Raw genomic sequence first — 22,206 nt, 5'->3', positions numbered from 1 at the left:
CAAGTAACAGCACAGTAAACACAAAAGGTCTATAGCACTATTTCTTCAAAAGCTGCATTTCAATGAAATAAAAATGGTCAAGCCAGCATAGTAAACAGTGTTTCCATTTTCCATGCATTAAACAGTGGAAATTAAAAATACTCTTTTGATGTTATAGAATACCTCACTTTCCCAAGCAAAAAAATAAACCTGCACTTGATCGGAAAGATGGATTCTAAAAAAGAAATTAGGTATTACTTGCATTAATCTGTAAAGTTACAAAAAGAGGATCAGGTTCAAATTATAATTTCCCAGGTTAGACTGTCAATCATATCAGCATAAGATGGGAAGCTACAAGACATAGAATGGCAGGATACTTGGAAGTGTGGAGAAGCAGAAGGATCTGGGGGTACATGTCCATAGATCCCTGAAAGTTGCCTCACAGGTAGATAGGGTAGTTAAGAAAGTTTATGGAGTGTTAGCTTTCATAAGTCGAGGGATAGAGTTTAAGAGTCATGATGCAGCTCTATAAAACTCTGGTTAGGCCACACTTGGAGTATTGTGTCCAGTTCTGGTCGCCTCACTGTCGGAAGGATGTGGAAGCATAGGAAAGGGTAGAGAGAAGATTTACCAGGATGCTGCCTGGTTTAGAGAGTATGTATTATGATCAGAGATTAAGGGAGCTAGGGCTTTACTCTCTGGAGAGAAGGAGGATGAGAGGAGACATGATAGAGGAGTACAAGATATTAAGAGGAATAGATAGAGTGGATAGCCAGCACCTCTTCCCCAGGGCACCACTGCTCAATACAAGAGGACATGGCTTTAAGGTAAGGGGTGGGAAGTTCAAGGGGGATATTAGAGGAAGGTTTTTTACTCAGAGAGTGGTTGGTGCGTGGAATGCACTGCCTGAGTCAGTGGTGGAGGCAGATACACTAGTGAAATTTAAGAGACTACTAGACAGGTATATGGAGGAATTTAAGGTGGGGGTGTTATGTGGGAGGCAGGGTTTAAGGGTCGGCACAACATTGTGGGCCGAAGGGCCTGTACTGTGCTGTACTGTTCTATGTTCTATGAAAACAGTTAATTGAAACAAGGGCCAGTGCAAGAACCACACACAAAACCTCTCAAGCCATAAAGGAGTTCAGAAGTTCAGAGCCTGAGATACAAAACAGGTAGAGAAAGAACAGGGTGACATTTAATTTTTTTAAAAAAACAGACTCACTTCACATACTTTGCTTTGATCTCTTTCTCTTGTACAGAATTTTCTTCCGTGGAAATGTTGTTTGCTGCATCAGTTGCTTCGCCTACTGACAAATGAGGCGCCTTATTCTCATTATGCCGTGGAAGGGCTCGTTTTGGAGGCTGGGGTGGTGGAGAAGCATTGCCTGGTATCGGCTCCTGGTCTTCATTGGAAAGCTCTTTCCATCTTTTCTGTTAACAGGCAAAAAAAAAATCATTGTTTGTTCAATAAGATGAGCACAAAAACAACTTGCTAAGCCTCAAAGTAAAGAAGCAAATCTTAAAAAAACCTTTTCATCTTACAAAGGTTTTGACAATCCCTCACCCAGTTAGACAACAGCAAGTATTTCAGAATTAGAATGAGGTTTAATATTACTGGCAACAGTACAGTGGAATACATTGCAAAACAAAACTGAATTACATTAAGAAATGCATACATTTTTATACATAATTTAAATTAGTGCAAAAAAGCACAGAAAGTAGGTAGTATACACGGGTTCATTGTCCATTCAGAAATTTGATGGTGGGGGTTGGGGAAGAGCTGTTTCTTAAATGTTGAGTGTGTGTCTTCAGGCTCCTATACCTTCTCCCTGATGGTAGCAATGAGAAGAGGGCACGTCCTGGGTGATAGGGATTCTTGATGAGGCATGCCACCTTTTGAATGCATCTCCTTTTGAAGATATCCTTGGTACTAGTGAGGCTAGTGCCCATGACGGAACTCAGCTGAGTTTGCAACTTTCTCAATCCTGAACAATGGCCCCTCCATACCAGGCGGCGATGCAACCAGCTACAATGTTCTCCACAGTATATCTGTAGAAATTGGCGAAAGTCTTTGGTGACATACTAAATATCCTCAGACTCTGAATGAAATATAGCCACTGTCATACTTTCTTTGTAATTGCACCAATATGTTGGGCCAAGATAGATCTTCAAAGATCCTGACACCCAGGAACTTAAAATTGTTCACTCTTCCTACTGCTGATCCCTCAATGAGGACTGGTGTGTGTTCCTTTGACTTCCCCTTTCTGAATCTACAATCAATTCCTTGACCTTACGATGAGTGGAAGGTTACTGTTGTGACAGCACTCAACCAGATGATTGATCTCACTTCTGTACACCTCCTCCTCACCATCTGGAATTCTGATAAAAGACGTTGAGCTATCTGAGAGTGAAGCACCACAGACCACCTTTTGATGTTAAGAATTTACCTTGTAAGAAGTAAAAGCCTGCAAACCCTGCCAGAGCAAATTAGAAATAACATCTCCTCCTCACTGACAATCAACACTGGCACACCTCAAGGATGTGTGCTTAGCCCTCTGTTCCACTCCCTGTAACCCCATTTCTGTGTGGCTAAGCACAGTTCAAATGCCATTATGAATTAGCTGAAGTACTATTGTCAGAGTTTCAGATGGTTATGAAGAGGTGTACAGGAGTGAGACAGATCAGCTGGTTGACTGTTGTCAAAACAACAACCTTGCATTCAACATCAGTAGGAGCAAGGAATTGATTGTGGACCTCAGGAAGGGGGAAGTCAAGGGAACACACACCAGTACTCATCGAGGGATCAGCAATGGAAAGGGTGAGCAGCTTCAAGTTCCTGGGTGTCAAAATCTCGTGCAAATTTCTACAGATGTATCATGGAGAACTTGAATCACGATTTGGTACAGAGGGGCCACTGTACAGGATTGGAAGAAGGTGCAGGAAGTTGTAACCTTCAAAAGGCTGCATCCATCATTAAGTAACCCCATCACCCAGGAACAAGGTGACAGGAATCTGAAGACACACACGTTTCAGGAATAGCTTCCTCCCCTCTGCCATCAGATTTCTGAATGGACATGAACCCAAGAACACTACTTCAAAAAAGACCATAAGACATGGGAGCATTTGGCCAATCAAGTCTGCTCCTTTATTCAGTTGTGGCTCATTCTTTTTACCCTCATCAGCCCCATTCCCCTGGTCTTCTCCCTGTAACCTTTGATGTTATGTCCAATCAAGAACCTATCAATCTTTACTTTAAATATATCCAATACCCCGGCCTCCACAGCTGCCTGTGGCAACAAATTCCAGAAATTCACCACCCTCTGCTTAAAGAAATTTCTCTATATTTCTGTTTTAAATGGACACCGCTCTATCCTGAGGCAGTGTCCTCTTGTTCTAGTCTCCCCCAACATGGGAAACATCCTTTCCACATCTACTCTATCTAGGCCTTTCAACATTTGAAAAGTTTCAATGAGATCTCCCCTCATCCTCCTAAGTTCCAGCAAGTATAAACCCAGAGCTATCAAATGTTCCTCGTATAACCCTTTCTTTCCCAGAATCATCCTTGTGAAACTCCTCTGAACCTTCTCCAATGCCAGAAAATCTTTTTTAGATGAGGAGCCCAAAACTGTGCACAATGCTCAAGGTGAGGCCTCAACAGTGTCTTATAAAGCCTCAGCAACACATCTCTGCTCTTGTACTCTAAACCACTTGAAATGAATGCGAACATTACATTTGCCTTCCACACCACTGACTCTACCACCAAGTTAACTTTTAGGATGTTCTGCACAAGGACCCCCAAGTTCCTTTGCACCTCTGACTTACAGATTTTCTCCCCACTTAGAAAATAGTCTGCACATTTATTTCTACAATCAAAGTGCATGACCACACATTTTCCAATATTGTATTTCATTTGCACTCTTGCCCATTCTCATCTGTCTAACTCCTGCTGCCGCCTCCCTGTTTCCACAACACTACCTGCCCCTTCACCAATCTTCGTATCATCGGGAAACTTGGCAACAAAGGCATGTATTTCGTTATCAAAGTCACTGATATACAGCATAAAACGCAGTCCCAACACCGAACCCTGCGGAACACCACCAGTCACTGACAGCCAACCAGAAAAGGATCCTTCCTATTCCCACTTGCTGCCTCCTACCAATTAGCCAATGTGTTAACCATGCCAGTAACTTTCCTGTAACACCATGGGTTCTTAACTTGGTAAGCAGCCTCATGTGCAGCACCTCATCAAAGGCCTTCTGAAAGTCCAAATAAACAACATCCACTGCATCCCCTTTATCCCTCCTACTTGTAATCTCCTCAAAGAATTCCAACAGGCTTGTCAGGCAAGATTTTCCCTTAAGGAAACCATGCTGACCTTGTCCTAGATAGATAGATATACTTTATTAATCCCGAGGGAAATTTGGTTTCGTTACAGCCGCACCAACCAAGAATAGAGTGTAAGTATAGCAATACAAAAAACCCCAACAGTCAAACAACAAAATGCAAAACTATGCCAGATGGAAAATAAGTCCAGGACCAGTCCATCTGCTCAGGGTGTCCGACCCTCCACAGGAGGAGCTGCACGTTCGATGGCCACAGGCAGGAACGACCTCCCGTGCCGCCAAGTGTTGTATCCTGTGTCACCAAGTACTCCATAACCTCATCCTTAACAATTGACTCCAACATCTTCCCAACCACTGAGTTCAGGCTAACTGGTCTATAATTTCCTTTCTGCTGCCTTCCTCCTTTCTTAGAGTGGATTGACATTTTCGATTTTCTAGTCCTCTGGCACCATGCCAGAGTTCAATGAGTTTTGAAAGATCATTACTAATGCAATCTCTAATACTACCTTTTTCAGAGCCCTAGGGTGCAGTTCATCTGGTCTAGGTGACTTATATATCCTTAGGTCTTTCAGCTTTTCGAGCACTTCGTCCCTTGTAATAGTCACTTCTCTTCCCTCACACCCTTCAACATCTGGCACACTGCTAGTGTCTTCCACAGTGAAGACTGATGTAAAATACTCAATTAGTTCATTAGCCATCTCCTGGTCCCCCATTACTACTTCTCTGGCCTCATTTTCTAGAGGGCCTATAATCCACTCTCATCTCTTTTTTTTAAACATACTTGAAAGCTTCTGCTATCCACTTTAACATTGTTTGCGAGCTTGCTTTTATATTTCATCTTTTCCCTCCTAATGATTCTTTTAGTTGCTCTCTGTATGTTTTTAAAAGCTTCACAATCCTCTATCTTCCTGCTAATTTTGTTTTTGTTTTATGCCCTTCTCTTTTGCTTTTACATTAGCTTTGACTTCCCTTGTCAGCCACAGTTGTACTGTCGTTCCATTTGACTATTTCTTTGTTTTTGGGATACATCTATCTTGCACCTTCCTTATTTTTCACAGAGATTCACATCATTGTTGCTTTGCTGTCCTCCCTGCCGGCATCTCCTTCCAATTTAATTTGGCCAACTCCTCTCATACGACTGTAATTTCCTTTACTCCACTGAAATACTGCTACAACAGACTTTACTTTCTCCTTATCAAATTTCAAGTTGAACTCAGTATTATTTTGTTTGATCACTGCCCTCTAAGGGTTCCTTTACCTTTAGCTCCCTAATCATCTGCGGTTCATTACATAACAGACATCCCACCCTGCAAAAACTCATTTCAAGGAGGTAGCACCATCAATTTGCGGGAGACTTCCGGGAGTTCTGGATGTTTGCAATAGAGTAGCTCCTTAGCCGCCAGCCAGCTATTTAAATAACGTTAGCTATGCTAATGAATGAATGACACCTGTTAAACTCACCTCAACATGTCTTTTACATTTTAACCCACCATGGGCAATAGAAAAGTCACTGTTGCAAACAGTGCAGCCAGCAACACTGTCATTATTTTGACCCCTATTAGGCAGGGGTACACGTCTGGGGTGACGTACGTTTTATATTTTCTTTTTTTGGAACATTGCCACTCTGACTTTTTTTGGAACTCTCTCGCTCTTGCTCTATCGCGCGTGCTCTCGCTCGCTCTCACTCACGCTCGCTTTCTCGCTCTTGCACTCGCTCTCTCATGTGCTCTCAAAAAAAATCAATTTCTGGGACATTGCATATAATTTGCGGGCATCAGGGAGCCACTATTAATTTGCGGGAGACTCCCGGGCCTTCCGGGAGAGGTGGGATGTCTGTACATAACACCCAACCCAGTATAGCTGATCCCCTGGTAGGCTCAACGATAAACTGTTCTAAAAAAACCATCTCGTAGGCATTCAACAAACTCACTCTCTTGAGATCCATTTCCAACCAGATTTTCTCAATTGACTTCCATGTTAAAATCTCCCACGACTTTCATAGCATTGCCCCTTTTGACACACCTCTTCTATTTCCTGTTGTAATCTGTGGTCCACATCAGGGTCCTTTTACCCTTTCAATTCCTAACAAGGATTCATCATCTTCTGATCCTATGTCACACCTTTCCGCCGATTTGATGCTGTTCTTTAACAGCAGAGCCATGCCACTCCCTCTGCCTACTTTCCTGTCCCTCCAATACAACGTGTAAACTTGGACATTCAGCTCCCAACTACAACCATCCTTCAACCACGATTCAGTGATGGCCACAACATCATACCTGACAATCTGTAATAGTGCAACACAATTATCCACTTATTTCTTATACTACGTGAATTGAGACATAACACTTTGAGTAATGTATCTGTTACCCTTTTTGATTCTGCAGCCAATATAAAAGCAAAAAGGAGGGCATATAATAGAGCAAAAAAAATGGTGGGAAGCTTTTAAAAACCTAGACATCAACTAAAAAAACAGAAGTGAAAAGATGAGATATGAAGGTACGCTAACTAATAATATCAAAAGAGGATACAAAAAGTTTTTTTCCGGTAAACAAAGAGTAAAAGAGAGCTACGAGTAGAAATTGGACCACTGGAAAATGATGCTGGAGAGGTAGAAAAGGACGATAAAGAAATGGTATAATAAGTATTTTGCGTCAGTCTTCACTGTGCAAGACAGAGTTTCAGGGTACTTGGAGGCACATGGTAAAACAGGCTGAAGTTGGCATGGCTTCCTTAAGTGAAAATCTTGTCTGACAAATCTGTTGGAATTGTTTAAGGAAATAATAAGCAGGATGGACAAAGGAGAATTGGTGGATTTTGTGTACTTAGATTTTCAGAAGGCCTTTGACAAGGTGCTGCAGATGAGGCTGCTTAGCATAAGAGCCCATGGTATTACAAGAAAGATACCAGCATGGATAGAGCACTGGCTGATTTGCAGGAGGCAGAGTGGGAAAGAGGGAGTCGTTTTGATTGGCTGCCAGTGACCAGTAGTGTTCTGCAGCCATCTCGGTTGAGACCACTTCTTCTTGTATTGTATGTCAATGATCTGGATGATGGCATTGATGGCTCTGTGGCCAAGTTTGTGAATGATAGAAAGATAGGTGGAGGGGCAGGTAGTGTTGAGGAAGGAGGGAGGCTGCAGGAGATCTTCGACTGATTAGGAGAATGGGCAAAGAAGTGGCAGATGGAACTCAATGTCAGGAAATGCAAGGTCATGTACTTTTGTAGAAAGAATAAAAGCATAGACTATTTTCTAAACGGGGAGAAAATTCAAAATCTGTGGAGCAAAGGGACTTGGGAGTCCTTTTGCAGGATTCCCTAAAGGTTAACCTGCAGGTTAAGTTAGTGGTGAGGTACAGAACTGCAATGTTAGCATTCACTTCAAGAGAACTAAAATATAAAAGCAAGGATGTAACACTGAGGCTTTACAAAGCACTAGTGAGTACTGTGAGCAGTTCTGGGCCCCTTAACTAAGAAAGGATATGCTGACGTTGGAGAGGGTTCAAAGGAGGTTCATGAAAATAATTCCAAGAATGAAAGGCTTATCATATGAGGAAATTTTGATGACTCAGGACCAGTACTCAATGGAATTAAGAATAATGATGGGGCGGGGAGAGGCGGAAATCTCATTTAAACCTATTGAATGTTGAAAGGCCTATATAGAGTGGATATGTAGAGGATTATTTCCAATAGAGGGGAGCCTAGGATCAGAGGTACAATCACAAAATAGGGGAACATTCATTTAGAACAGAGATTAGGAGGAATTTCTTTAGCCAGGGGTAGTGATTCTGTGGTATTCATTGCCAGAGGTGGCTGTGGAGGACAGGTCATTGGGTGTATTTATTGCAGAAGTTGATGCTCTTGATTGGTCAGGCATTAAAGGATACGGGGAGAAGGCAGAAGATTAGGGTTGAGGGGAAAATGGATCAGCCATGATCAAATGGCAGAACAGACTTAATGGGCTGAATACACTAATTCAGCTCCTACGTCTTGTGGTCTAACTCGGGCTGCTATGGAAAGCAGGGCGGGGGGGGGGAAGAGGGGGATTGCTGGAGCTATGACAGGTATTTTTTGCACTTTCCTTAGCTACAGATGAGCTGTCAGAAGACCAGATGATAGCAAAAGTTGTTCCTTTATTAAAGGGCAGCAGGAATAAGCCAGACAACTACAGGCTAGTGAAACTTCTCTCAGTTGTAGGAAAAGCATTGAAGAAAATCTTATGGGATAGATTAATGTACTCTTGGAAAAGTGGAAGTTGATAATGGATTGTTAGCATAGCTTTGTGCAGGGGAAATCCTCCTTCACTAATTTGATCAAGTTCTTTTGAAGAGCTACCTAATATTGCAAAAGACAGAGCAGATATCATTGATAATGATTTAGTAAAGGCATTTAACAAGACCCTGCAGTTTGGCTGATCCAGAAGATTAAGGAACATGAGATCCATGGCAAGCTGTGTAATTGCATCCAAAACCGGCTTGGTGACAGGTGACATAGGATAGGGTGTGTTTCTGTACTGTCCAACTTTATGATAAATGGTCTATCAATTAGACAGAAATATCATGGAGGAGAATAAACAGCTTTTACCTGCACTGATGAGTCTCCCATGATATATTTCGCTCCCTCTATAACTGCCATGTATGAAAATCTCAACTGATCTGGAGTTTGTATGAGTCCCATCCGGTATTTTCTCATTTCTAATAGTACTTCTCTGATGTCCACAGAAGATGGATCTTTGCATTTTTCCATCTGCAAGAAATATATCCTCCTCAGCTGACAGGTTTAAAAAAAATCTACATGTGTTTATCTGCACAGTGACCATAATCATTACAGACACCTACAAAGTATAGCGTATAGAGTTGCTTTTCTTGGCAAACCACATTCAAATTTCCAGCATTACTTGGGTTCTGCATGGAAAGGGACGGTGAATGGAAAAGCAACCCGTCTACACAGCGAAGGAGCATTACAAGGAACGATCATGTGATTAACACTGATGTTGGTACAATAAGTGATTTGCATTAAAAAGGTCATGATAGCAGATGAATTGCCAGTGAAATCAACTACTTATCAGACTATAAAGTCAAAATGAACAAACTTGCCCCCCACACCCAAATCTTTTATTATGATTCAACTATTTGTTGAATTGGCCTGAATATTAATCAATCTTAATTTTACATGACATGCAAAAATAATAGGATATAAAATCATATTTCAGAGTGAGGCAACCAGGTGCTACTTTCAGTAATTAATTAACTTTATGACCACTCACCAAAACAAGGCATGTATCAACCAAAGAGAAAGTACCAGATCTTCCAATGCCTGCACTGCAGTGAACAACAGTAGGTCCACAATCTGAGTTCAAGCAGCCAGACTCCCTCACTTTGAACAAAAAATTAAGGAATGAAGCAGGGGATTCAGGTACTCCAAAGTCAGGCCAAGTGGTGTAATGGAAGTGGTAGATTTCTCTGGTTTCTCCAGTCTAGTGGTACAAAAAGAACAAGAAACACAGATAAATCAAATATGTGGTTTACCACCTTTAAACTTCCAAAATGAAAACTTAAGTCAAGAATAAAAGAAAACTCTCAAACTATAAAAGTTTCTTCAGGACAATTACATAAAAGTTTCAATTTATTTTAAGATATAAATTTAGAAAGTTCTAACTTCCAGGAAAACAAATACTTAAACTTTAAGACTTCCTACATCCCATTAAATGAGCTTCAGAAACTAACAGCGTAGAAACAAAAATCAATTTATAAAAATTTATTCCAATCCCATACAGAGGATTCCAGTTAACTGGGGCACAATGGGACCAATACATTTTGCCCCAGTTAGCCAAAGTTTCATTGAAATAGTTATAAAGATATAAAAAAGACAAACTACAGTTAACTAAGTAACAAGTTATGTATTCAAATGAATTACAGAACAATTTAGAACACTACCAATATCACGACAGTACTATAAAACTGTGTATTAATTCCTAATATTTACCAACAAAGAAATTCATCCAGAGTACATGGCTGTGTTCTTTTAGCTGACTATAAATGAACAAAATCAGTGCATACACCTAGTGCAGATAATGAATTGTCTTCATATAATACTTTTGGCATTTGCATCCTCCAAACATTCATTTCATTATAACATTCAATGAGTGTCAATACTTTCAATTTCTTTGTAGGTCCTAACTTGTTGAGGAAGTGAAATAGTTTCATTTTCACTCCTGGTCATTTCTGGCATCTCCAAGCCTGAATGCTTGAAACCACAATGAATTGTCTTATTGCTTGTTTCTCACCAACCATCAGTGACAAAAATCACTGCTTTTTGAACACAAACACATATACATACAACTGATGCTATTTAAAAACGGTTTGCTCTAAGCATGGTGTGGTGTCTAACTGATGCTAGTTAGAAACCGTTTGGCAATAGCCTCCTGCCCCAGTTAAGGGCCAATTAAACAAAGGGAATCCTGGGCATTTAGTTTTTGTTTTTATAGGAGTTGTCACAAATAAGTGGCTGCCCAGATTAACCGATGGCTCAATTCACCAGAATCCATTGTATTATAATATTGACTTGGAAGCAAAATGCTACAAATGCACCTTCTGGTGCATCAGGTGGCAACCTTGCCATTTCTTTAGCAACATACATCAAAGTTGCTGGTGAACGCAGCAGGCCAAGCAGCATCTATAGGAAGAGGCGCAGTCGACGTTTCAGGCCGAGACCCTTCGTCAGGACTAACTGAAGGAAGAGTGAGTAAGGGATTTGAAAGCTGGAGGGGGAGGGGGAGATGCAAAATGATAGGAGAAGACAGGAGGGGGAGGGATAGAGCCGAGAGCTGGACAGGTGATAGGCAAAAGGGGATACGAGAGGATCATGGGACAGGAGGCCTAGGGAGAAAGACGGGGGGGGGGGGGGAGTGACCCAGAGGATGGGCAAGAGGTATATTCAGAGGGACAGAGGGAGAAAAAGGAGAGTGAGAGAAAGAATGTGTGCATAAAAATGAGTAACAGCTGGGGTACGAGGGGGAGGTGGGGCCTAGCGGAAGTTAGAGAAGTCAATGTTCGTGCCATCAGGTTGGAGGCTACCCAGACGGAATATAAGGTGTTGTTCCTCCAACCTGAGTGTGGCTTCATCTTTACAGTAGAGGAGGCCGTGGATAGACATGTCAGAATGGGAATGGGATGTAGAATTAAAATGTGTGGCCACTGGGAGATCCTGCTTTCTCTAAGTGATCTCCCAGTGGCCACACATTTTAATTCCACATCCCATTCCCATTCTGACATGTCTATCCACGGCCTCCTCTACTGTAAAGATGAAGCCACACTCAGGTTGGAGGAACAACACCTTATATTCCGTCTGGGTAGCCTCCAACCTGATGGCACGAACATTGACTTCTCTAACTTCCGCTAGGCCCCACCTCCCCCTCGTACCCCAGCTGTTACTCATTTTTATGCACACATTCTTTCTCTCACTCTCCTTTTTCTCCCTCTGTCCCTCTGAATATACCTCTTGCCCATCCTCTGGGTCACTCCCCCCCCCCGTCTTTCTCCCTAGGCCTCCTGTCCCATGATCCTCTCGTATCCCCTTTTGCCTATCACCTGTCCAGCTCTCGGCTCTATCCCTCCCCCTCCTGTCTTCTCCTATCATTTTGCATCTCCCCCTCCCCCTCCAGCTTTCAAATCCCTTACTCACTCTTCCTTCAGTTAGTCCTGACGAAGGGTCTCGGCCTGAAACGTCGACTGCGCCTCTTCCTATAGATGCTGCTTGGCCTGCTGCGTTCACCAGCAACTTTGATGTATGTTGCTTGAATTTCCAGCATCTGCAGAATTCCTGTTGTTTCCATTTCTTTAGCATTTGTCACCAAGTTGCTAGCTCGACACTCAGCCCAGTACAGATAGAAAATGTGCAAGGAGCCAGCTGGATTCAAATCCAGGACCACTCACCTCATAGTCCGATGTGAATGCCACTACACCACCAGCCAGCATTTCTAATTTGAAACCCATTACCCAATCTCTAAGTTTCTAGCTTAAAGATTCAGACTTTCTGACCAACAGACTGCAATCAGTAAGGATAGTCAGCAACACCCCTGCTTTGATTATTCTAAGCATCCTCAGCCCCCACACACTCATGACTGCTTGGCTAGATTCTGCTCTAATTCCATTTATAAGTTTGCTGATACCACTGCTGTGGGTCACATCTCAAATAACAATGAGTCAGTGTACAGTAAAAAAAAGTGAACTTAGCTGTATGATGTCAAGACTGCAACTTTTCTTTCAGCATGAACAAAAGAGCTAGTCATTGAGTTCAGAAAGGGAGATGGTTCACATGCTTCTGTCTACATCAATGGTGCTGAAGTAGAGGATTGAGAAGCTTCAAGTTCCTGAGCAATTTTTAACGATGCACCATCGAAAGTATCCTATCTGGATGCATCACTGCTTCGTTTGGCAACTACTCTGCATGTGACCACAAGTAACTGCAAGGTTGTGGACACATCACAGCCCATAACAGGAACCAGACTCCTCTCTATAGATCTGTCTATGCTTCTCGCTTTCCCAGTAAAGCATCCATCATAATCAAAGACACCACCCAGACCAGATGCCCTTTTTTTTTGGGTAGAAGATACAAAAGCTGAGAGCACATATGACGAGACCCAAGGACAGCTGTTAACCAGCTGTTATAAGATGATAAAATGATCCCCTGTATAATAAAGATGGACTCTTGGTTTCACAATCTACCTCGTATGATCTTGCACTTTATCAGTAGCTTTGACACTTTATTCAGCATTGTTATTATTTTACCTTATTCTAGTTCCGTGCACTGTGTAATGAGTTGATCTGTATAAACAGTGCAAGCTGTTCAGTCTTGGCAGATTGACCGTGATAAACCAAAACCAAACACAACTTGACCAACAATTGACAACTCACTCATTAAATCTCCTTTTGCTACTTTAAAAAATATATAGTTCTTGGCACAGTAAAACACTCTTTGCTCAGCACTATGGTCATGTAGAACTACTGCACGTTATTCCCCTATGAATACCCGAACACACTTATAATATACTTTAAGTAAAAATATACCGGACAATAACTTTCAAGGAATCTCTGAGATTAAATGCGCTCAGAGACCAGGGAACCAGTGAGTTTAAAGGAAGCATGGGGAAACAAGACCCAATGAGTCAAATGTCAATCTATCAGGGATTGCCAAAGAGTAGGATATCAGATGATTGGAGTTCTCTCGCCAATTATCAGTGAAATTCCTATAACTTACTCATTTTCAGGACTTTACTTGAAAACAGACCAGTTGCTTGCAACAAACAAAAATGGGTGTGGTTTCAACTAGATCACCAACTTGCAGAAATCTGAATGGAACAGTGTCTTTTCAGATTCAAGGCTCCAGGAGGATCAAAATTAAAACCAGAGAAACTGAACGTTTTCTGGAAAAGTACAATCAGAATTGGAAATGGATGCTTTTTGGCTACAGTGGCATGCAAAAGTTTGGGCATCCCTGGTCAAAATTTCTATTACTGTGAATAGTTAAGTGAGTGGAAGATGAACTGATCTCCAAAAGTCATAAACTTAAAAGATGAAACATTCTTCTCAACATTTTAAGCAAGATTAGTGTATTATTTTTGTTTTGTATAATTTTAGAGTAGGAAAAAAAAGGAAAGGAGCACCATGCAAAAGTTTGGGCACCCCAAGAGATTTGAGCTCTCAGATAACTTTTACCAAGGTCTCAGACCTTAATTAGCTTGTTAGGGCTATGGCTTGTTCACAATCATCGTAAGGAAAGACCAGGTGATGCAAATTTCAAAGTCTTATGAATACCCTGACTCCTCAAATCTTGACCCAACCATCAGCAGCCATGGGCTCCTCTAAGTAGCTGCCTAGCACTCTGAAAATTAAAATAAATGATGCCCACAGGAGAAGGCTATAAGAAGATGGCAAAGTGTTTTCAGGTAGTTTTTTCCTCAGTTTGTAATATAATTAAGAAATGGCAGTTAACAGGAACAGTGGAAGTCAAGTTGAGGTCTGGAAGACCAAGAAAACTTTCCAAGAGAACTGCTCATAGGATTGCTGAAAAAGGCAAATCAAAACCCCATTTGACTGCAAAAGACCTTCAGGAAGATTTAGCAGACTCTGGAGTGGTGGTGCACTGTTCTACTGTGCAGCAACACCTGCACAAATATGACCTTCATGGAAGAGTCATCAGAAGAAAACCTTTCCTGCATCCTCACCACAAAATTCAGCGTCAGAAGTTTGCAAAGGAATATCTAAACAAGCCTGATACATTTTGGAAACAAGTCCTGTGGAATGATGAAGTTAAAACAGAACTTTTTGGCTGCAATGAGCAAAGGTATGTTTGGAGGAAAGAAGGGTGCAGAATTTCATGAAAAGAACCCCTCTCCAACTCTTAAGCATGGGGGTGGATTGATCATGCTTTGGGCTTGTGTTGCAGCCAGTGGCACGGGGAACATTTCACTGGTAGAGGGAAGAATGAATTAAATTAGATACCAGCAAATTTTGGAAGCAAACAAGTCTGTAAAAAAGCTGAAGATAAAAAGAGGATGGCTTCTACAACAGGATAATGATCCTAAACACACCTCAAAATCCACACTGGACTATGTCAAGAGGCGCAAGCTGAAGGTTTTTCCATGGCCCTCACAGTCCCCTGACCTAACCATCATCGAAAATCTGCGGATAAACCTCAAAAGAGCAGTGCATGCAAGACGGCCCAAGAATCTCACAGAACTAGAAGCCTTTTGCAAGGAAGAATAGGCAAAAATTCCTCAAACAAGAATTGAAAGACTCTTAGCTGGCTACAGAAAGCGTTTACAAGCTGTGATACTTGCCAAAGGGGGTGTTACTAAGTACTGACCATGGAGGGTGCCCAAACTTTTGCTTCAGGCCCTTTTCCTTTTTTGTTATTTTGAAACTGTAAAAGACAGAAATAAAAAAGTAATCTTGCTCAAAATATTAAAGAAATGTGTCATCTTTAACTTTATGCCTTTTGAAAATCAGGTCATCTTTTACTCACTTAGCTATTCACAGTAACTAGAAATTTTGACCAGAGGTGCCCAAACTTTTGCATGCCACTGTATGTGCCAATATCAAAGTCTCTAGCTGCTGAACAAAACATCATTACTACCCAACTAAGGTTCCAATGCTGTGAAATAGTAAGTATTAGGCTATTAGGCCATGATGTTACTTTGACACTCTAAAACAGGTTCAGGTCTGGTAGGACACTAATCAGTTGTGCTATGGCTGACCCGGGAGGTACAGAAAGAGAGGACATGAGTGACCATCAGGAATACCAGTCAGAGACAGTGCTGGAGACTCTGTAGTTATTCCCCTTGCTAAAAAGTACACTTGTATTTGTCTCCATGGTGCTAGGGTTAAGGATATTGTGGACTTGCTGCAGGACAATCTGAAAAACAGGGTGAATAGCCAGCGGTATCAATCACTTAGTAGAAAGGATAAGGCGCTGTAACATGAGCATAAAGAACTAAATAGCCGTTTAAAGAGCAGGACCTGAAAGGTAATTGTTTCCAGTGCCACAAACTAGTAAACATAAGAATAGACACAGATTAGGTGACTATGTAGCTACAGGAATGGAGCAGAAGAATGGTTCTATTGAAATGCTGAAGTATTCTGGTTCAGCATTTGAAATGAAAGCATTTTGTTTGGTCTGGTATGCGCAGCTGAAAAAGCAACATGAGTGGAGCTGAAGTCAGTGACCTTGAAGTCGGGGCTAAAAGAGTTAAACTTACTGGGAAATTTTTAGCGAACAGAATCAATAGTTCTCAAAAGGAATTTAAGAAAATTATGAGGAAAATTAAAGGTTTAATATCATAAAATTACAGGTCTTATATGAGAATCAGAAAATGTCTCACAAGTGGAGTCTCACATTAAAGACTTGCATATTCTCCTTGAAGTTGTTGCTAAGCAACATTATCGGTTATCTTTAATTTCTATTCCATAGTGATAAGTTGAAAGATCTGCAAATATTGAGATTCTTGTTAATAGTCCTAGCAAAATACTGAAACAAACATGCGATGTTGAAGGTCATGTTGCTGAAACAAGCAAAAAGTCTTCTCAAAATCTAACACATTTTGATTATGTATAAAGCTGAGGATCCACAGGATGATGTACACCCAGATGACAGTGCTTCAGATGTGCGTACTGTAAGTTATGTTGCTAGCAGAAAATCCGATGCATCTGATACCACCACAGCATGCATTAAAATGGAGGCAGATTTAACTCCATTATTCGCACAGCAACAAACATACTTGCATTGGAAGAACAAGAGCAGATGGAGGAACAGCTTTGGAAAGAAAAGGAGCAGATACGAAGAAGGATCTTAAGTTGCAGGATGAAATTACTGCAGAGATGGCCAAAGCTACAGCGCTAAAGGCTTCAAGTGCTGTGGGTGCTAAAAGTGCTTCAGTAGGATAGTTTTATGGTGTGACTTCCTAGGTTGATATGGCACAGAGAAAACCCAACACACCAATGGGTACATTTGCTCCTCAAATGTTTATGAGCCAAGAGTTAGGATCACAAAAAGTAGTTCAGGATGTTCACTCTCAACCGGCATTAAGGAGGCACTCTGAACTAATGTCAGATACAACAGCTCAAGGTGCTTTTGGGGACATTAACTTAAAATAGGAAAACACTCGTTTTTCAGATGACAGTCGTCTGAATTGTACGATGGATGTCATAAGGAGGCAAAATGATATAACAACCTTATTTGTACCACAACAATGCATTGCATCTCTACCTAAAAGAGATTCAAATCTTTGATGGCAATCCATCACAATATTATGCATTCATGAGGGCTTTCAAGAATAGTGTTGAAGGCAAGACTGACGCTTATGGTGACTGCCTCTACTCCCTTGAACAGTACACCGGAGGTTGCCTCAGAGAGGCTGTCAGAAGTTGCCAGCCTGTTAACCTGGAGGAAGGATATCTGAACAGAACACTGCACCAGCAAAAGGTTCTTTCTTGACCATCTATCAAATTCCAAGGCACGAGGGCTCTTCAAGACTACAGTCTTTTTCTTAGAGATTGTTGTGACGCAATGAAAGAAGTTCAGTACCTGCAAGAGCTGGACATGCCTGCCAATCTATTGATTGTTGTAAGGAAATTGCCTTACATGCTTAGGGATCTATGGAGAAGGGTGACCTGTAAACTACTAGATAAGCACAACCATGAGGCTACTTTCACCCACCTTGTTGAGTTTATTGAAAGTCAAGTGAGGATTTCTACATACCTGGTCTATGTAAATATGCAGGATACTACATCACTGGCAGTAAGCAAAAGGTGTGAACAAAACTAAGCCACAATTTCTAGGCTAATGGAAGCAGTTTCACCACTACTGTGGCCACTATGAGCAATAAAGCTAAAATCTCAGCCTGGAACTAATGAAAGGGAAATGGTCTCATCAGCCAAAAGGGTTTGTCTGATCTGTGAGGGTAAACCTATTGGATCCATGCCCTCAGCTGGAGAAAAATGCTCATAATGAGACAACTGTCTTGCTAAAAGAAAATGTTGTCTGCTTTGTTTGTATGTATACGGGAGACATAATCATGGATTGCAGGAAGTGCCTTTCGTGCAAGGAATGCAGTGGCAAACATCCAAGCATACTTTGTATTCACTCGGATAAAAAGGGTGCAGATTTGAAACAAGCTCTGAAAGAATCGGACACAGCAGTGAGTAACACCCCGGTATCTAATGGTCTTAGGGAGCTGGCGATCATTAATGTAAACTTCCAATAATTCCAATACTGATGAAGTTAAATAAGGGTAACAAGACAGTAGCTACTTATGCTGTCCTAGATCAAGGAAGTACAGTAGTGTTCTGCACAGTGAGCCTCGGGAACAAGGTCAACCTCACAGGAAAAAAAGGACACGTATTCTCTTGTGCACCATGGGTCAAGGAAAGATTGTGAATAGCCAAGTTGTTTCAGGATTAGAAGTGGATAGTGAAATCTATTGTGAACTAAATAAACTCTTCTCAGTCTTCCAACTGGGTACAAGTATCAATGTTAACCGATGTTTTGATTACAAAATCTGCTATCTTCATTAGGAATCATGCCTAAGCATGTCTAGTCCAGTGGTATTTAAACCCCAGCTATCCACCTGTCCTGATTGGTTAGTCCTCATCCAATCAGGTTTCTACTGTCCCATCATGTTTACAATCAAATCCTAGTTCTTACTTAGAGCGAGACCTTCATCTTTGTGAAAATTCTTTTCCTCTAGTTTTATTTCAATGGTTTCCATCACTGGGTGGTCCCAAAAGCCTTTGGCACGGCACTGTAGTTTTGTGCCAAAGTCGATCCTATGGCCATTGCAAATGCTTGTCCTGCTATCACTGATTTCTCTCGGTAACTCAAGTTTATACACCCCGTGCTCCTTGACGAGGGTTTCCACTGTGCGACCCATCTGGTCGAAGCATGCTGCTCCTCATTCACAGGGAACTGTCTAATATCTATATGCAGGGAAGTATGCCTGTCCACAAAGGGAAAGTTCCTCTTCTGAGAGATCTACAGGAATGGTCTCACCTGAAATATAATTGTTTGCCTGAGATTGATTAGAAATTGAGCCTGAAGCATTGGAGTGACTTGCATTGTTATGATGGACACTACACAATTAGATCAATGTTTGGTTGGACTGGTGATGGACCACAGAAAGGAGACCATGGTGACTGAAGAGACTATGCTCAGCCAGAGCTGACAGTTAACAGGATTTCAGTTTTGAACATGGATGAGATCAGCAGCAACTCAAGGCAGATTTCCCTAAATGCAGTCAGGGTGATCAACCTGGTTTGACAAGAGAAGATCACAAGTTCATGGAGCTGGTGGCAAATTCTGCAAAGCTGATGGATATTCACCACGAGATTAGTTTACCTTAAAGAATAATGTAAACGTGCCTAATAATGAGAAGATTGCTGAACAGTATGCTCTGAATCCAAGGAAGAGATTTAAGAAGAATTTGTCATTTCACACTGACTACTCAGCTTTCATGAAGGATATCATCTCCAAAGGTTACGCCAAAAAGATAGTGCCAGCAGAGGATCTGAAACACAACGATGGGAAAGTCTGGTATATTCCACATCATGGTATTTATCACCCCAGAAAAGAGAAACTTAGTATTGTGTTTGTTTGTGGAATGACTTTCCAGGGAATATCACTTAATGCTCAACTGTTACATGCAGATCTTACTAGTTCAATGATTGAAGTCACAACCAGATTCAGAAAAGAACCAGTGGTGATTATGGCGGATATTAAATTAATGTTTCATCAGGTTGAAGAACCAGCAGAAGATGTGGATCTACTAAGGTTTCTTTGGTGGCCTGATGGTGACCATCAGCACACGTTATCGAGGTTTTCCCAAAAATATTGTATTTCCAGTGCTAGTACAGCTATACGAAGAATCTTGTCTAAGTGTGTTGTTTGTTTGTTAATTCCCGGGATGGCGGGACTGTCATATGTTGAAAGATTGGAGCAACTGGGGTTGTATACACTGGAATTTAGAAGGATGAGAGGGGATCTGATTGAAACATATAAGATTATTAAGGGATTGGACATGCTAGAGGCAGGAAACATGTTCCCGATGTTGGGGGGGTCTAGAACCAGAGGCCACAGTTTAAGAATAAGGGGTAGACCATTTAGAACGGAGTTGAGGAAAAACTTTTTCACACAGAGGGTTGTGGTTCTGTGGAATGCTCTGCCTCAGAAGGCAGTAGAGGCCAATTCTCTGGATTCTTTCAAAAAAGAGTTAGATAGAGCTCTTAAAGATAGTGGAGTGAAGGGATACGGGGAGAAGGCAGGAAAAGGGTACTGATTGTGGATGATCAGCCATGATCACAGTGAATGGTGGTGCTGGCTCAAAGGGCTGAATGGCCTACTCCTGCACCTATTGTCTATTGTTTGTTGACAGTCACATGCAATTCCAGGATGTCAACACATGGCAGATCTACCTCTGGACAAGGTCTCTCCAGATGAACCGTTGTTCACACGTGTAGGAGTGGCCTACTTTGGACCTTTTGAAGTGAAAAGCAGGAGTACAGTGAAGAGATACGAGGTTATATTTACCTGTCTAGCTATATGAGCTATTCATATTGAACTGGCATCTTCTTTGGACACAGATTCTTTTGTTAATGCACTTCCGATGCTTTATAGCAAGACAAGGACAGGTTCATGAACTACGCTCTGATAATGTGACAAACTTTGTTAGAATTGAGAGAAGCCATTGAGAAGTGGAATCATTCACAGATCAATAATGTACTTCTTCAGAAAGAAATGAAGTGGATTTTTAACACCCCCCACCTCCCGGCTGGCTCACATTATGAGGAACATTGGAGAGATTGATCACGTCGGTAAGAAAGGCTCTCAATTCTACCATGAAGGTGCAGAATCTTGATGAAGTGGATCTTCACACAGTTCTTTGTGAAGTACAGGTTATTATCAATGGTTGTCTGATTACTAAAACATCATCCAATCCCAATGATTTGGAAATGTTAACAGCAACCATCTGTTGCTTCTAAAGACCTCACATACTTACCACCAGGAGTGTTCCAAAAGTAAGACGTTTATATTCATCATAGATGGAAGCATGCCCATCTGTCAAACTTGTTTGGGAAACGGTGGCTCAAGGGGTATTTAACACAGCTACAGGAATGTCAGAAATGGTCAAGTGCAAGACACAATTTCCTCCCAGGAAATATTGTGCTTATGGCTAACGATACTGCGCCTTGAAACTCATGGATCATGGGAAGAATCATTCTAGTCTTTCCAGACAAAAGATCATGACCAAGACTAGCTGCTTGGATTGGCCTTTAACCAAAATCGGTCTTTTACAGAAGGCAGAGGTTTGAGGAGCTACAGCCTTGAAAGCTTCATTAATCTGTCTTCTCAGACAGTGGTGGTAAAGGTCACTCTGTACTGGGCTAAGTGCTCGTAACCTCTGGCCAAGATGACTTGTCTGGAAAAAGAAAGAGGATATTTGTATGCATGACTTAAGATTTCACGTCTCCTGATATTTATCAGTATGTAGTTGGAATTATAGTATAATAATTAAGGGGCTGGGATGTAGGAGCCACTTAACTATTTTCTATCTATATTATATTTTGTGTTGTGTGTTTATTATGTTCATTATGGTAGTTAGTCACGTGGGTTGCAGCATGGTAGAAGTGAAGAGCTTAGTTATGTATTCATGCTTTGTCTTTGGGGTCAGTCTAGTTTAGGTAAAGCTAAGGAGTGAACTAGGGGTGTTATCTTTTTTGTTGACTGCTTAATTATACTTAATATTGCTTAACTACATATGAATATTCTTGAATACATTTAAGAATGCTTGGCTTAAGTAATAGGCCAAGACTTTATTTTGTTATAGTGCTAATGCCAGCTTCATTAGTTTTTAAATCGCTTCAAGATGGTTTGTTTTGCTAGTTTCTTAATAAAAGATTGATCGTATTCTTCGACTTTGGAACTTTGTTACTGGATTAGATAGTGTGTCATACAGGATCAACCCTACTTAGTCTCCAAGTGGTTTTGGTTTGTTGGAGTAACCACTACAGTAGTTTTTATTTATTAAGATACAGTGCAGAATAGGCCCATCGAGCTCTGAGTCACACTGCCCAGCAATCCCACAATTTAGTCTGAGGAGAGCTAAGGTACTGGTGACCCCCTGTTTCCATCCAGGGGGTCAGTGTGGACATGGTGGAGGATTACAAATACCTGGGGATACGAATTGACAATAAACTGGACTGGTCAAAGAACACTGAGGCTGTCTACAAGGGACAGAGCCGTCTCTATTTCCTGAGGAGACTGAGGTCCTTTAACATCTGCCGGACGATGCTGAGGATGGTCTACGAGTCTGTGGTGGCCAGTGCTATCATGTTTG

General features: G+C 41.4%; 1 protein-coding gene across 6 annotated transcripts in view; it reads right to left on the bottom strand.

The window, feature by feature from the left end:
* The window catches only part of ptpn2b (protein tyrosine phosphatase non-receptor type 2b), a 92,155-nt gene that overhangs the window by 5,386 nt on the left and 64,563 nt on the right, over window positions 1–22,206 (bottom strand). For 2 of the 6 annotated variants that reach the window (XM_063059726.1, XM_063059731.1), the window contains exons 6-9: window positions 15,186–15,242; window positions 9,586–9,795; window positions 8,904–9,065; window positions 1,202–1,410 (exon numbers count right to left, since the gene is read on the bottom strand). In XM_063059726.1, the coding sequence (XP_062915796.1) occupies window positions 1,202–1,410; window positions 8,904–9,065; window positions 9,586–9,795; window positions 15,186–15,242 (638 nt within the window). The remainder of the gene's footprint in view (window positions 1–1,201; window positions 1,411–8,903; window positions 9,066–9,585; window positions 9,796–15,185; window positions 15,243–22,206) is intronic. The other 4 variants (XM_063059727.1, XM_063059734.1, XM_063059736.1 and 1 more) reach the window with 3 other exon arrangements.

This window comes from Mobula hypostoma, chromosome 1 (assembly GCF_963921235.1).
Source record: "Mobula hypostoma chromosome 1, sMobHyp1.1, whole genome shotgun sequence".
NCBI classification, from domain to species: Eukaryota; Metazoa; Chordata; class Chondrichthyes; order Myliobatiformes; family Myliobatidae; genus Mobula; species Mobula hypostoma.
This window is presented reverse-complemented; position numbering and strand designations above follow the sequence as displayed.